Source organism: Macrosteles quadrilineatus, unplaced genomic scaffold (genome assembly GCF_028750875.1).
Source record: "Macrosteles quadrilineatus isolate MER2022 unplaced genomic scaffold, UCM_ALF_1.0 Scaffold_7__1_contigs__length_78375512, whole genome shotgun sequence".
NCBI classification, from domain to species: domain Eukaryota; kingdom Metazoa; phylum Arthropoda; class Insecta; order Hemiptera; family Cicadellidae; genus Macrosteles; species Macrosteles quadrilineatus.
This window is the reverse complement of record NW_026542600.1, coordinates 21,582,982-21,600,763: the sequence shown is the minus strand read 5'-3', so window position 1 is coordinate 21,600,763 and position 17,782 is coordinate 21,582,982. Positions and strand designations below refer to the sequence as shown.

The 17,782-nt window shown below is 34.3% G+C and overlaps 1 protein-coding gene across 1 annotated transcript in view; it reads left to right on the top strand.

The window, feature by feature from the left end:
• Positions 1–17,782, top strand: part of LOC128999160 (carboxypeptidase D-like) — an 87,042-nt gene that overhangs the window by 65,066 nt on the left and 4,194 nt on the right. Inside the window, exons 10-21 of the mRNA XM_054425538.1 lie at positions 592–792; positions 1,384–1,626; positions 2,618–2,784; positions 4,703–4,976; positions 6,206–6,385; positions 7,854–8,047; positions 8,406–8,499; positions 10,268–10,354; positions 11,337–11,445; positions 12,779–12,924; positions 13,574–13,721; positions 16,821–16,931. Coding sequence (XP_054281513.1) covers positions 592–792; positions 1,384–1,626; positions 2,618–2,784; positions 4,703–4,976; positions 6,206–6,385; positions 7,854–8,047; positions 8,406–8,499; positions 10,268–10,354; positions 11,337–11,445; positions 12,779–12,924; positions 13,574–13,721; positions 16,821–16,931 — 1,954 coding nt within the window. The remainder of the gene's footprint in view (positions 1–591; positions 793–1,383; positions 1,627–2,617; positions 2,785–4,702; positions 4,977–6,205; positions 6,386–7,853; positions 8,048–8,405; positions 8,500–10,267; positions 10,355–11,336; positions 11,446–12,778; positions 12,925–13,573; positions 13,722–16,820; positions 16,932–17,782) is intronic.

Sequence of the window (17,782 nt, the reverse complement as noted above, 5' to 3'; positions counted from 1 at the left end):
TGACAGTATTACAGCGGAGCGGACAGCGCAGGAACTTGTGGCTCTGACTGTACTACACATTCCACTTGGAGATATGAGACTCCACTCAACTTTTGGAGTTATGAGACTCTGGTTTAATTTTTACTTGGACTTGTGAAACTTTGGAGTTATGATCACTTGGACTTATGAAACTTTGGAGTTATGATCACTTGCGCTTATATTTTTCTTGGAGTAATGAAATTATCCCTTTTCGGGTACTTGTAGTTGTGAAACTTTGGATTAAATATAATTTGGAGTTATGATCTCTTGGACTTATGAAACTTTGGAGTTATGATCACTTGGAGTTGTGAAACCTTGGAGTTATGAGATGATCCCATTCATACTTGGTGAGAGGGTAATTTTCTCTTATTGTTTGGGTTATTGAGACGAGATTAATTGTTGTTTTGGGATGGTAACTGATTTGAACATTAGTGGACAAAGTAAGGAACTTTACTTTGGTCTAAAATTTGAACTAGCTCACTTGGCCGTGACTGGAGCGGGTTTGAGACCTTATTTTACGGACAACCCTGTTAGTTTGAATTTTTAATATTTTAACCATTCCGCTTGTTTCAGGGACAGCAGGAAATGCAACCAGAGACCAAAGCAGTAATCAAGTGGCTTCATCAGTACCCGTTTGTGCTCTCGGCAAACCTTCACGGTGGAGCTTTAGTGGCTAACTACCCATATGATGACAATGCTGAAATGGTGACAGGAAAAGAAAGCCCTACATCTGATAACAACGTCTTCGTTATGCTTGCCAAAACCTACGCAAACGTGAGTGAAAATACAAATGAAATGAAAAAAAATCCTTTATTCACTAATACATTCATACATCAATTGTGTAAACAGTTAAACAATATTCATTCGACATTGTTGTGCATACAACTGATAGAATTCAATTCCTGAAGTAGTTGTCTCTTGAATTTTAAAATTATAGCTACACAGCAATGGTTATAAAAAAATATGGCCGGGGACACCAGCTCCCTTAATGGGACCCAGTCTACTCAAGACCCCACATTACTACAAATAACTGCTGGCTGACTAAAAAGTGAATTTGTTTCCAAAAGTTAAATAATAAAATAAGGTCAGTTTTTGTACTTTCTATAACCAATGAATCTCACTTTTATGAACTAAATTACTAGTATTTTTGTAATACAGAAATTGAAAGAGCAGCTTTCATCATGTTTTGTTCATCCTTGGCTTGCATGCCAGGAGTTAAAATAATTGGCAGATTTTGAGTCTAAACAGCTCTAAAAATAATTTAGAACAGTTGATGTTGTGTCCAGTTAATTTACCGTCTATCACAGATTCATTTTCAAAAATAACAAAGGCTAAGGCTTTAACCATTCCATAACATGATTGCAGGCTCATCCCACAATGCACCTTGGTCTCTCTTGTCCGGATTTCCCTCCTGAAAATTTTGAAGGAGGCATTGTCAACGGAGCCATGTGGTATGTAGTGGCCGGTGGTATGCAGGATTATAACTACGAACACACCAACTGTCTAGAGATTACTTTGGAACTTGGATGTTTCAAATATCCCAAACCTCAAGATCTTCCCACGTATTGGTTGGACAACAGAGAACCCTTGTTGAAGTATATGGAACAGGTAAGTTCTTATTTGGATTATTATCCTGAAAGTTTCTTTTCAAAATGAATCAGACGACTGAATAAAAATAAAGAGAAACATGTAACTATATTTGTAATTAAAACGTGGGATTTGAAAAGGTTTCTCAATCTTGTTTTAGATTACTACAATCATTTTGCTAAATTAGTTAAGCCTAAAGTTGTAAAAAAAATAAAATAAAAAAATTGTCTTAAGAAGTAAAGTAACGGCATAATACAGTTCTTTAAACTTTTAAAAATAAAATAATTATTACTTTTGTAAATTGAAACATGTTTTTCCAAATCTTTACTTTGTTTTGCTGTAACGATATTGCTGGATATTATTGTTTCAAGGCTTATTTTTTAGGTTTACTATACTGGTCAGTGGTCAGTCTAATACTACTAGAAAATTTATTGCCTATTAGCTACTAAATCATTTTTTTTTATTTTATTTTTTTCCCCTGAGAGAGTGGATGTTAAGTTTAGACTAATATTGGTTGTATGTTGCACCAGCCTAGCAGACTGTTCCTTTATCTTTTATTATTTGTGCACTGCCTGATAGTAAATTTTATCTACAATACAATATTTAGTTATTAGAAAACCATCTACAGTAGAATCTTGATAATTCGACACTCCCTATAGTTTTACATGGGCTGTGATGACGTGACATGTCGGCAGCGGTAATCTCAAGTTTTATACTACTATTCATTAAATGTTTTTGATTTATCTCATAATTTAGATACTTCCTGTGTGTACATGACCAATAAACTCCCTATATTTTGACATTTTGATTGTTAAACACCCCCTTAGTCCTCAGAGTGTTGAACTATTGAGGTTCAGGTTCTACGGTACTAATTTTTGTATTACAAACATACTTGTAAGAAATAAAAAACATACTTCTTGGAATGACTTGAAAATCGCATGCTAATCTTTATTGATGTATAGTTTTATTTCATTATTAATTTTCATTTTTGGTTATGCATTTCCATCGACAGGTTCACCGAGGTGTCCATGGATTCATCAGAAGCACTGGTGGGAACGCCATTGCCAACGCCACTATCACAGTATCTGGCATTAACCATAAAATCACCTCAGCCAAAGACGGAGACTATTGGCGCATTCTTACTCCTGGCACATACAACATCACTGTTTCCCATAAAGAGTACGGTAACTTGCTATCACCTGGTTATTCTTAAATTTATTAGACTTTTGTAGACAACGTTTTTGAACATGAATGCTTAATATAGCCTACATAGTGGTCCGTTACAAAAGGGAGTCTTCATAAATTATAGAAGTCTATTTAATTTAATATGTACACATATTTTGCACATGGCTACCTTCTGGATTTTTTTATTCAAAATTAACTATTCGAGCTTTTTTGTGTCAAAGGTGCTTTATTACATACAAAGAGACCCGGACGGTCCTTGAAAAGGGGTGCATATTTTCATATTAAGAATATTTTATTTAATCTGTACTTAAAATGTTACATACAGCTTGGAACCCCGATCAGTCGGGATTAATGAAGGTTTCCAAATTAATTACTTGATCTTGTATTTCAAAATAAGTATTTGTTGGCTAATTGAGACTAAGATGTTAAAATATAATATTTTACGAGTTTGGCAGTCCTTTTTAACCGTGCATTTACCTTTCCACATGGGCCTGAGCACATAACATGTCAAGAGAAGCAAGGCCTAACAGAGGTGCAATATGAGAACAAACTGTGATGATAAATCTTATATGGCGGAACCATGATCCTGATCATGATGATGATGATTTGGTATATCCTAGGCGTGCGCTTGGTTGATCACTGACAGGTGTGCGTGTGTGTGTGGGTGTTTATGTAAAGTGGTATGTTTTTAAAGTTTATTGTTTCTTTTTACATTAAATATTCTAAATAGATTATAGTATATGTATTGTACAGTATATGTTTGGATTTGTATAAACAGGTTAAGTGTAAGAGAGGGCCATGTGGCCATAACTTTGCCTGATTAAATAAATCATTTTCATTTCATTTCATTTTTATTTCATTTCATTTCATGATGCGAACCCTAGACATCTGCCTTTAGTGCAGTAGAAATAATCGAAAATATAGCTTAAGGTGGAACTAATTGCAACACAAATGATTTTTGCTGTGAATGGTAGGTAGTATGCATCTAATCAACATACTAAAAATATACATCCGTACTGTGGCGCAAAATACGTTTTTTGGCCGCCATCTTGAAAAAAGTGTAAACATTTTAATATTCGTAAAAATAACATTTTGGGTATCAAATTATAGGAAATTTAATGCTGAAAAATGTTATAATAGTAGTGATAAGCTCTTTTTAGAAATACGATCGTAGTACAAAATACCCCCGCCACAGCAAACCTGCAGACTATGCAGACTAAACGAATTTCCATTTGTCTTAATTGATTTTCAATTAAATCTAGTAATTCAGTTTTAAAAATCTTTGTACAACTGATTTGATAGATTAATGATGACAAATATGTGCTTGCATAGCTTTGAGACCAAAATTATGAAAATCGGTCCGGTAGAAGAGCCAAACGAACTCGAAAAAAACAAATTTAACTCCCGTAAGTAATGTACAGGGAGGCAGTTTGTGCATAACTCAAAATATACGCCAAAATGAGTGCTGATGCTTAATAGCTACTCTATGGTGCGTCCATAGCTTTAGTTTAAAGCCGGATTTACACTATGTAGCAAAACCTGCTATATAACTTTTGCTGTATAACATTGCTTTATCACTTTTGCTTTATAAAAAATGTACAAACAATTTTAGTGATTCTGCTGCTCGTGCTACATGTTATATGTAGCCATCGATGTATAATACTCTACATTATAGAGGGAGTTATTATACATCAATGTATGTAGCACAACCTCATTCGCATTCCGTATGATTGTAACAAGTTGTACTTATTCAGAGAATAAATTACTATAACTTACTCCTTACTGAAGTCAGTGGCTAGTTACTATGACTAGAGTTTATTTTTTCAATGGTTTAATCTTTTTCTGTACATATTTTTTAGATTGTTGTCGAGTACCCTACACACCATTAATGGCTTCTTTCTTATGATTTCAGCTATTTGAGTCACACGTTAGAAGTTACCGTTCCTGATAATACTATTGGGGTTACTTTAAACTTTACTTTGGCCCGAAATGACCCACGTTCTTGGGCTATGGAATATGATTTTGGAATCACCAAAAGTGTTTACCCCACTCAACGTTACCTTACAGACCAAGAAATCCTCGATGAGTTTGAAAATATGGATCAGACAGCTCCTAAAGTGGCACAGTTCTTTAGAACAGGTGACTACGCTGGCATTGGTATACCATGTCTGAAAATTTCTCATGAGGTAAGTTTGTTATAATTTTCTCATGCTGCATTTTATACAAGTTTTTTTTTAAGCAGCATAACATACATTTACCCACGACAGTTTTTTGAACAAGCCTTTTCAATTCAATCCTTAGAATTTAAAAGATTCACTTTACAGCATTGTTTTTTTACTTTACAAACTAGAAACGGACTAATGAGGTTCAAGGATTGAGAAAAAAAAAGTAAAATTGTAATGCTTTGAATGTCAACTTATCGGATGGCCAATTAATTTAAATTGTTAATGAATGGTGCAAAGATTTGTTGTTAAAATGAGTCCTTGCATCACTATCTGTGGTAATGAGAGGCTATAAACGAAAACATAACCTCTCTCAGAAGAAGTTATGAGTAGTGATTGTTAGTAATTAAAAAAGTAATTAAAGTAGTGTACGCAACTTGCGTTGGCCTAAATATATAGTCTTTACGCGATTGATTCACACACTTGATAGGTACATTCGTTGCCTAAACTACTATATGCTTAGCAATATTTTTTCAAGTTACAATTTGTGAAGGCAATTATACAGTCAAGGAATCAGACTTTTAAAAAATGTTTTCTAACCTTGTTGCTTAACTTACATTCCCAGTTGTGCATATTCCCTCCTCATTTGTGATACAGTAGAGTCCCACAAACTCGGCACTCGATAACCCGGCAGTCTGGATAACTCGGCAATCACCTGGCTCAGAAAATTAGTGATTTTTTGAGTCCGTGTTAATCATGGACTCAAGCCAGCTTAAGTCAAATTATTCGCAAACAAATACCACACATGATAATGACTTAATGCTGACTTGTAATATAAATATTAATAAAAAAGGCGGTTAAAAAGCTTAAAAACTCTATTGTTTTTATTTTTAACCCTAGTTCCCGATAACCCGGCATTTCACAAACTCGGCACCCTTCCAGTCCACATTACGCCGAGTTTGCGGGACTCTACTGTACTTGGCTGGATTGCATATATTTGCAAGATCTACCTGTACAGTATTGTTTGGGTAATACTGAAATAACCTTGTGTAAAATCATAGACAAAAAGAATTAAATATAGACTGTCAGCCGTGCTGTGGTTACCATAGGTTCTGGCACTCCCAGCGGTGTGCGCCAGAACCTATGGTAACCGCAGCACATCTGACGGTCTATATTTGATTATTTTTTTCTATGGTAATATATGCTACTAATTTGTAATTTTATAAATAAATAACAACATTTTGTTCTTTTAGGTCGGAGGTCCATCTGAATGGAAAGTAAAGATTGCTATAATTGGAGGCATGTTTGCTACAGAGCCTATTGGCCGAGAACTGAGTGTGCGACTTGCAAGACATTTAGTTCGTGGTTTTGAGACAAGCCCGCCCCATATTGTCAGTTTATTAAATACAACTTCAATACACATCTTTCCTCAGGTAATTCAGTTTCATTTTCCAAGACTCCCATTACAGTACAACCCTGCTAATCTGGCACCTAAGAAACTGGGACCATGGCCGGAACAGTGAAAAGGTCGTATTATCTGAGGAGCAGCATTTTCACTATTTTAGCATGATCGTCGACGACAATGATGATGTTATCCACGACCAAGGGATTCGTCTAGGATTTTGCCAAGATCGCGGAGATCATAATTATGTTTTCATTATCGCAAAATATATTCAGGATTTGCCATGATCGGGATGACAATAGTAATGTTCCCCCGATAGCGAGAGACGTTATATATTATCCCGTGATCGTGGGAGACGATAATAATGTTTATGTTACTGCAGGAGATATTCAGAAGATTGCCGCGATTGCAGATGACGAGGAAAAAGTTTCTGTGATCGACAGAGACGATGGTGATGTCCCCGCGAGTTAAAAACATGTTTATTGAGGTGTTAAATATTTTGTCGTTATCGCCAAGGAAAATCTTTTGCAGGTACCTGGTATTTTTCTGCTATTTCGGGGATGACAATCTTGGAATCTTGTCCCCATCACCGCGGGAAACTTTCAATCATTTGCTACGATTGGGGAAGACGATGATGATGTTTCTATTCCTGATGAGCATTTTTGGGGGTTTGCCACATTGCAGAAAACGTTGTTAATGTTTCCATGACCGCGGGGGATAAACAAGGTTTTGTCACGGCTGCAGGAGATGGTGATGAAGTCCACGCGACAATAGAAAAATGTCACAATATTATCGCAATAACAATGTAACGGATAGCTGTTGGCATGGTTGGATTAGGTGAGGACCAGCCGAGGTCCGATTAGCGGGGTTCTACTTTATGTGGAAAATTGTGTGCAAAAACTATTCTTATGTTTAATTAACTTTTCTATTTTAACTACATGATTCAGTGACTTTTTAGTTTAAAATGTAGTATACTAATTAAAAGTAATGTGCCTAGGTAATCAAAACATTTTCTTTATTAAAGATGAACAGTTGTATAACTCTTTTAATACTATTTTCGATTTTCTAGTTTATAAATTTAATATTTTCTCTTTTTAACACTAATACCGAAACCCCGGTCTGACAGGCCCAAGGGAATTTTCAAAAACGCATGTTGGCAACACTGTATACTTGAGAGATTCCATTCCCCCAATACCTTCCCCCCTTTTCCTCCCCTACCTATTGATATATTGTTTGTTCATTTTGCATGGGTTCCGTGACCTTGATAGGTTGTCTGTTCATAACATGTCCGTCTCAGAGGCCCAACGTTAGTGTATTTTAAAGCGGGGTTTCACAGGCCGAGGGTTTTGGTTTGTGTGTTTCTAAGCGGGGTCCATTATTTTTCAAATGGGGTCTTACAGACTGTGGGTTTCGGTTAACGTCAGCCGAAGTAAGGTTTCGGTATTAGTGTTAATTTCATACTCTCTAATAAATAATTGATTTTATCAAATTTATTTTAGATTGATGAACTTTATACAAGCTTAAAAAAGAAAATGCAGTGTCATATGGACGAATCTCTGAACAAAGTTGCCAACATTATTTTGTCCAACAAGACTTCACAAAGCCAATATGCTAGCCTCTTCCTCTCCCATCTAGAGACGGAGCGTTTTGACTTCATTGTCATCTTGGAGGGTGGCGGCCCCAATACCATTGTGTAAGTTGTGACTGGCTGTTTCTTAAACTTAATCAATGTTTAGAGATTTATATATTTGTACCTCAGCAGTAGAAAATAGTAGATAAATTTGTAAAGCTCACAGCTTTTGTAAATCTATTTAGCTTCTGTAGTAACATTTTATTTTATTTTTTAATGTCATTAATCATTTAGATACAAATTCAACATCTATCAGTCAGTGATAGTAAAAGGTGAAAGCACATTGACCGACAAACATAAAAAATAATTAGCGATATGATTTATTTAAATAGGCAATAAGATTGTTTTAAATATCGTGTTAATTGTAATTAATTAACTATCAACAGGCTATAATTACATATTTTCTCTTGTTTGTTTCCAGGTCTCCGTCTGGTGCTAGTGATGAAGTTACTGAGAAGATTTTTACAATGATGAGGCATAATTTTGTTTCTGGAACAAACGATATTCCATTTCATGTAAGGAAAGATTATTTTATTTTCACTAATCATGTTTTTGCTTTTTAATATAATATTAATTTATGGATATAGCCATTCCATTCCCATTTTTAAGTTGTAGACAGTGTTGGATATAACATAAACTACATTTTAGTGACAAAAACACAGAAAGTAGTACAACAAGTGAGAACACAGAATTTTAATTTTACTCTGCAGCTCACTGTGAGTGGCATAATATGCAGTTATGTTCTTTGTAATTATACTACCGACTTATACTTTGTCTTCATCACCCTTGGTGTAGTTGCGATTTGGGGGTATAGCCTTCGGGCGGGAAGGTGGTGTAGATGGGCGTGTAGCGCAGGGTCATTATGAAAACATGTTGCAGTTGTTGTTGATCAGAGTCCTCTAGTGTGGTGTGTGGACCACCTATTTTTATACTTCTAAAAAATAAAAATTGAAAATGAAAAAAAATAGTTTTATTAATGTTTAGAAGTAACTCAATTTACGTTACTTTTAAGATTTTTTGTAAGTTTCGACAATAGATCTTTACAAATTCCATCTGGAGCAAGGGAATTCCGAGGTATGTTTTTAGTGTTTTCTTAGGGCTGAAAAAGACTCTTAAGCTATGGATAAATCCGATCAATACAGATGGTATGTCTACTTAAGCATCTTAAGGTCAATAATAGTATCCTAAGAATTTACATAAATTGTTATTCTTATTTTGAAACCCTGTAACCATAACCTCGATAACTCCAATCGTCCTCTGATTCATTCGGTCTACCAGGTCTTATGGTAAGACCTGGACCCGGGACCGATTTACTTTTTTGTTTTGATGTCCCCAGAGGCCAAAAATACCATATGTTTAAATTTTATATATGTGTCCTTTAGCACGATAACTTGAGTGAAAATGATCTATTTTGTTGAAATTTAGTACCGGTACAGACATGTAAACCTACGTTATTTGAACAAGTTTGCGAACCGGCTTGATCGGACTACGGGAACAGGAGATTGAGAATGGGGGGGGGGGGGGGGGGCTTTATAGAGTAAAAATAGGGTTTTCCCATTTTTTTCTCTCAAAACATATGGATTGCAATTTCTTTCTAAACCATTTTGTTGAGCTTAAAAAATCAATTAATTTAGTGTATGGGGGTGTTGTGCACTGATTAGTTACAGAGAGAATAAAAAAAAAAAAAAAACTGTTAATTTATAATTCTTATGTTATTCTTAAGGAAAATAAGTAAACTGTTGTAATAAGCTTGTTTATAGAAAAAAGGCCTATTTTTATCAAATTTTGCAACTTAATTTATTTTATACTTAACTTTTTGACTAATATTCTACTAAACACACTTTACTTCCTTCACTGAAGCAGCAAACCTAAAGACTAATTAAACCCAATACAATGTTTTTAAACAAGAAATAAATCTGATGAGTCTAAGTAAATATCTCGGTAAACAAACAGCCAAGTACGCAAATGGAAGTTTGCTTTGTTTGCAGATCTGCTGCAGTGATATTTATTTATGGATTTGCAATTTACATCACCTCTATTAAAAAGTAAAATAGAGGGTTAATTTAGGAAGATCTGGTTCCAATTTCACTATCTAAACTAATATATAGGCCTACATTGTTTGGTCAAAAGTTTAGGTTTTAATGAAAAACTGACCACAATCTAAATTATCATCTACAAATCTTATTACTCCTAAGGAGTTTAGATTTATCAAGATACCTACTCCATTTGAGCTCTGTCAAATGTTGTTTAAAATTTCTGTATAGCTGTTATATTCTGTTACAGCCATCTAAAGGATGTTCCATTTCCGACAGTGCTGAATGGAAGCAAAGACTGCTAAACACCCTTTATGACCAAACTGGCTCCCTTGTGGTAAGCTCAATGACTTTTGTAATTTAAAAAGTATTTTGTTACCATCCATTTTTATTTAGAGTAACAAAACCTCTAGGTATATAAACATCTCTATGTAATTTTTAAAACTCATTTCAAAATTAAATATATTGCTTTCTTTCTATTAGATTGAGTTATGGGTAGAAACCAAATTTATGGTAATTTAAGGATCAATTAAATCTCAAACGAATGTTAGTTGAGCCATTCACATGTTTTATTCAGGTTAATGAGACTTGGAATGAAAGCATTACCGATTGGTACATTCTGGATTAATAAAGTCCAGTTGATATATTTTACTTTAAGAGATGCTGTGTACCTGTAATATTTATTCATTTAGATTGATATAATGATTTAAATTTTAATATGTAGATTGGCAACAGTGATGCACCATATTGTTGTAGTACAATAAATTAATACTGTTTGTTAACTATTCATAATCCATAAATCCAACCAATAACATATAGCGTCACTAACCCCCACTTGTGTGAGATCATCTATTCAAGGGTCCCATTCTTCCACCTGCTTCACCATGTTACTTTAATTCCGTTACTTTTTTATGATATCAACTGGTGGTAGTTTTCCAACTGATTCTGATTTATTATTTCACCCCAATCTATTCCGTTCTTTCTTCAGTGCAAACACTTAAGAATGAATAAAAGTTAATCTATTTCCATTGTTAGAGTTACTAGCTTTTATGCATGCACACATTGGAGTCCATGGGGCTTAAACATACAAAGGAGCCCCAAACTTTCCTGCAAACTTTAATTTCCAAACATAACCTAGCTGAAATATTTTCTCGAAAAGTCCTCAAAACCAATTTAGGCATGGCTAAACAACTCTTATTCTTAAACACTTCTTGAAAAACATTTGTGAAAGTAGTGTACCAAGTTTATGAGTGCAGGAACAATTTGTATACTACTTTAAAACCTATAGTCAAACATATAACTTAGGTGTGATATTGCAGGTGTCAGCCAGAGCTAGTTGTTGCCAATACTTGCCTATAGAAGATATTCCTGACCTGTGGAGATCAACCCTATCCTCCTTCATGGGCCTACTATCAACCTTCAGTCAAGGTTTGTATCCCGTTTATCCTCTAGGTCCTTTCCATGATATATCCGGCCAGGCTACGACATCTTGTTAGGATTACTGTAAAGTTATCAAGTAACAGGATAGGGCTAGTTAAAACGTCCAATTGTATACTTATATAAAGTTAAATAAAATATAATACTGCTTGACATAGTTGGTAATTATCAACCTGATAAATATCTAGTGTCAACCCCTTACGCTCCTTTCACAATATCCGATTTTGCTTGTCCAATTGTTAATCGGATTTGTAGTTGACCATTAGAGCTTATGGTCCCTTTAACATTATACGATTACCAATCTTGTCCGATTTTCACTCGGGCAACGCCCGGAAGGTGCCACTGCAGGAAGCCGACTCCCGGACGAGTATTAATCGGGTGTACAGCTAGTGGACCATGTGACCATATGGCCCCATTCACACTAAACGATTGTTAGTCGTCGGGAGCCCTCCTGCAGTGCAGTTTGTTGCGTATAGTTTTGAGAATATTTTGTTTTTACAGTTTATATTAATTAGATATTGAGTTAAATATACTTGGTTATTTAATTATTTAGTTTTTGTTATGAATTGCAGTTTTGTTTATATAGTTAAAATTATGGATGTTTTTGACTCTGATGTTTTAATTTCACCTGTTGAGTAGAAAGTTGCGTTACGGTTGAGTAATAATTGTTCAATTTGAGTAATGATGTGTTTTATCACTATACCTTGCCCAGAGAACATTATTTGTTTTATTTAGTACTTAACGTACGCATTATTTAAACAGTTTGTATTTCAAAGTTCAATTAATTTCATATGTTTCTATTACTTTAGTAAAGCATGATTATGAAATCCCCACTTCCTCACATTTCAAATTGATTGGATGAACCCAGTTGAGACAGTCACTTTTTATTTTTGCCACCTAAAGTATTATTTTATTTTTTGTACCTGTAAAGTAAAAATTTCAGCAATCATTTCTTCGCGATCCATAGGTAACTATACAAGACTTTCCACAGAAATGTCAATGAACAGAGTGAAGGGGAGTGTCTGATTTTTTAACCGTCCGATTACAAATGGGATAGTGAGATAGCAACAAATCCACGATGATCTGCCCAACAGTAGGACAAGTGAAAACAAATAGTGTGAAAGGAGCGTTAGGCAGGTTTAACCAGTGTGGCTAATCAACTGAAGTTAAAAATTTAAAATTAGTAGTAAAATTATAAGGATATTCTAGAATGTCACATTGTCTTGCCGCCCAGCAGACATCCACGGAAAAAGCAAAAGATGTACAATAATTCATCCAACACAGTGCATATAGTTCATGACGTCCAAGTGTTGCGTGTTTTCAGGATTGAGAGGACGGGTGATCGATGACAGAGGTGAGGTCATGAGAGAAGCCACAGTCCAAGTGGAGAACTCCCGACACAAATATCACGTTACTCCCAACGACGCATACTTTCACATCGTCTTATCTCCAGGACCATACCAAGTACAGGTAAAGCTATGAGTGGGTTTTATTGTAACAATATTTTTTTAAGTATTTCACCTCCCATCGTGCATCTCATTCAATCTGCCTGTTTTGAAGGTGTATACAAATAACTTGATGGCACTTTATAGGCTGAACGATATCAAATCACCAACTAATTGACTATTAAATCAATTTTGATTATTCAATTAATGAATTGTTAAATTAATAGACATTGTGTAATGTCTCAATAATGTAACAAAGTAAACAATTTTTGTTGATTTATGATTTGGAAAACAATCCTACAAAGTACAAATCTACGTAACTGCTGAGAATTGATACCTCAAAACTAGTCAAGATATAGTCTAGTAGGCAAGGCTGTGTTTTTCACAGAAAATTTGTATTGAAACTTTGTGCCACTCTCTTCTTTTGCATTAAAATAAATTAGTTAAACTCCAATGTAGTGGATCATAATAGCATCTAAAAATGTGAACAATGTTTAAATAAAGTCTAAGCTAGTCAACTAGTATTAGCAACATTTTGGAGTTAAAATAAATAAGAAATTTAGAAAAAAAATGACGGGAACTCATTTAAAATTAAACGTGTATCGATAGAGTAGCCTAGATAAGTTTCCAAATAAAAGAAATTATAGATTAACTTATATTATTTCCTGTATCAGTTTACATGCAAGCACCATGAAGTTACAACACTAGATGTGAGGATTGAACCTGGTATCATGCTGGATTATGTTGTGGTCATGAAGACTTTGCCCATCGATGCTTACACTGCTGAAATCCTTACTCCTGATAAGGTTTCTGGCATATCAGGTGAGTTGTTGATATTCTATGGGATAAAACTACCTTGTGAAATCATTATTTAGAAAAAATCGTTATTTCTATTTTAAGAGAGAGCCATGTGGTTCATTGATACACAAAGGTAACACAATAAAACACTTATATTTTGTCCTAGTGTGTGACTTCTTCATTCTTCCTAGAGAGCAGGAATTCCATATCATACTCTCTGAAGAAATCTTAGAATACCTATAAGAAATAACAATATGTCACGGCATCTTTTTTGTATCAATTAGCCTCTGACCTTAGTTTTCTTAAGCCGGGTTTTCCTAGGCGCGGAAGTGAAGAGCGGGAAGAGGAACGCGGAGAGCGGACTCCACTTGTCTGAGGTAATTTAATGTTACTGTTTTCCTAGAAGCAGAGCGGAACACCATGTTAATCTCTTTTCCGCTCTCCCCGTTCCTCTCTCCGCTCTCCGCTTCCGCCCTTAGGAAAACCCAGCTTCAGGTAAACAAGCAGAACTTTATTTAAAAAAAGTCATTAATACACAACTTGTGGGAGTTTAGATGAATGAGATACATAATTTGTACTGTGTTAAATAAATAGTATACCATCGGGAATATGGAACTTTCAATTACAAATTAAGGTTGTTCCTAATAGTTTGGGTCAAATGTTATGGACTTTCTTATCATAATTTAAAATTATTTAATGATTTGTTTCCAATGATTAATAATCAAATCTGTGAAATATTTCTACAGTTTAAAACTGTCTTGCATTCAATTTTTAGAATTATTTTTATTGTTCTCTAAATGAGTATGGTTGGATACTTCCAAGGTAACACTATCCAATAAATAACATTTTCCTACAGTCACCCGACAAAGTTGGCTTCCTTGTACTGTTTATAGTACAGAAAGCTGCTAACTGCTGCATATTTATACTTTGCAGTACGGTTTATACTTTGTCATACGGTTTATACTTTGCCGCACATCAGGATTCCAACGAAACAACACAAAACAGTGTGGTTTTATTATGCACGTAATCCGTGTACGCTTGGAAATAGGTTGGCAACACTTAAAGATAATAATACTATGAGCAGCTGATTGACTATTATAACTACGATTTAACCTGTCATTTCGTTTTTATAGTTTCGGTATTTCTGAACTTTCTGGACTTTTCTTTTAAACGTTTTTAAAACATTCCTACGATCTTCAAAAACAAGAAAATACCTTTAAAGCATTTTTTAGGCGCGGAAACCACTTCAAATTACAAAAACATACGGAACTATATTCTCAAAACGCGGAGCACATTTCTTGCCGAGGAAAAATAGTGGAGTGATACGGACCGCGGGTACTACTTTCTCTAGGGCACCATTTGTGTTGCCAGTTGAACCTAAAAACGTGTTGTATAGTGTTTGAAAGACTAATTATGCTCTATAGTGACTGTAGGAAAAATATAATGTGTAACACGAGTAAAAAAGGCCTTTGCTGCACTCGAGATCATTGCTCTCGTGTGCAGCAAAGTGCCACTTTCACCACTAGTTACACAAATAACTATATTCTTGTCAGAAGTCAAACAGAATAAACCTTTTGTTGCTTATAACTGAGCATGAAAAAATACTCAAGTATTTTTCAACTTAACCTGTCAAAACTTGTTTTCTATGTAAACTAACCATGATCATTTCAAATTATGTATTATAGTTTGCTGACTATAACAAATTAACTGTAACACACTGATTCTAGAGGCTTTCTTTACTAGCTTTGCTTGAAAATTTGATTTCATATCAATGGTTTGTGTTTTTATTAATGTTGTTAATATTTGTTTTTTGTGAGGGTTCAGCTGCTATTATTATAAAATTAGTTTTTTTGTAATCCACTCATTTAATGTGTACAGTATTATAATTGATTCTTGATACAGTACATGTACACCGTGTCCCAAAAAAACTGAACAATTTTATTTACTTATAAAAAGTTTATTAACAATCACACGATAAACTAATTACATTTTAACTGACACAAATATTCCTAAGTTTTGTTTGATATCATATGTGTTAATGATTTTCAACATGGTTGCCATTGTTTGCAATAAGATAGTCAATACGTCTGTCCAATTCAGCCCACACTCTATGGCGCATTTCGTCAGTAATGTTAGTAAAGGCTGCATTTATTCTTTGCCTCAATTCTTGGACATCGGAAACTTCTGTCTTATAAACTTATAATTTTGACAAATTTAACTCACATGCTGCACAGCGAACAGACTTTCGAGGGCCGTGAAGAAATAATTGTTGCACGTTTTCAATTAATTCATTTTGGATTTTTGGCCTACCTTTACCTTTTAAATGTTGTAAGCTTCCAGTTAACATAAATTTGTCATACCAGGCTCGAATGCTGTTCCGTGATGGAGGACGTCGACCATAGCGTCTTCTAAAATGTTCTTTGCACTGTAATATCTGACTTACTTTGAATGTACCACTCAACGCATTGCGCTTTCTCTCGTGCGTTCATGGTGCCTGCTTAATGACAGGGCAATGTTTTTAAATTTCAATTTTCAATGAATCAGCTGATAGTTACAATTGATATTGAACAAAACTTCATGAGCTCACTTATCATATGATCACCTTCAAAGTAGACTAGGTATGCCTGGACGTATTATATAACAATTTAAAATTGTTCAGTTTTTTTTGGGACACGGTGTATTTGTAATAACTATAATAAAGTAACATAAATATAAATACTGTGTTGTCAATCCTGTTTATCTCAGATCAGAGATCACTAATTTCAATGAGTCATTAGGCTTTTCAATTCTGGATGTAAAAACATATCATTGTGTTTAACACATGTCTTTAGAAATATCATTTATAAACTCTGAATAGTTTTGATGAAATGTGTTTTTGGTTTTGATAATCGAATTCAAAAGAGGAGCTATAATGTTCCAATATTAATCAACTGTGACAAAATTGGACATTTACGATAAGAAGGTATATATTATTATTCATTGCATAAATCCTAGGACAGCAAAAGGGGGTTTTCATGTAACTTACATCTGTAACCCATAAAAAGTTGTCTAGTTCAAAAGAAGATAACATAATTTGAAACAATTTTATAAAAGGGTCTAACAACTGCTTCTTTGGGTTTCTAGGTTATGTCATTGACCTTGAAAATCATCCTGTTTCAAGAGCCTTAGTCAAGGTTGCTAACTTCACTGAAAACACCGATGTTGATGGCAAATTCTGGATACCTCTTCCTCCAGGTAAATGTTAGGATTAATTCATTGATTACTGAACAAACAATGGATACTTACCGTAATTAAGTAAGCTTACATATAAGTTGTGTAAATTCAACTGTTGAATGTTGTATGATATCAACTTTAACTAAAATTTGAGATTTGAGATTTTTTTCAAATCAATGTGTTTATGACAGAAAACAATACATTTTTGTTTGTAAAGAGTATATCACAATGTACCATCAAAGGCATGGAAAACATTTAATTAAAGTACAGGCTCATCCTTAGAGAGTCTATTTTGGTATGATTTTGCATGACTCCTATAATAAGATTTGTAAACAAATAAAATTCCTTAAGTTGAATGACATACCGTAAATAGACGTATATCTCAGGTTATATTGTTTAACTTTCCCTCAGCTCCTAAGTTATCCTTTAGCAATCTATTTATTTTGCCAAACAATAGGTTAATAATTGAACAAATTTAACTATATCATGTAGTTTATGCAGTCACTTAGCGCACAAAACATAGCCTTTGTCAAAATAAAAATGATAGGTTGAGGAAGTAGCGAATATTTTTAGCCTATAATAAACTATAATTTTTCTCATGAAAGAACCTTTTGGGAAGGATTTTAGAGGGTCTCTGGTAACTTGATGGATATATTCATACCAATTATCGGAAAACAATTAGAGACTTTGACAGCCTACATCTTGGGGTACCAAGATCAGCACTATTTCTAGTTGCCATACGTAAGGATCTCTAGAGCTTATAGTTTAGTATTAGCTTGCTCTTATAACACATACGGTAATGTTACTTCACTGTCTTTAGATCTCTGCAACAGATTAAAGCCTATGGCGGTTGAGGTTTTTTTTATTCAAAT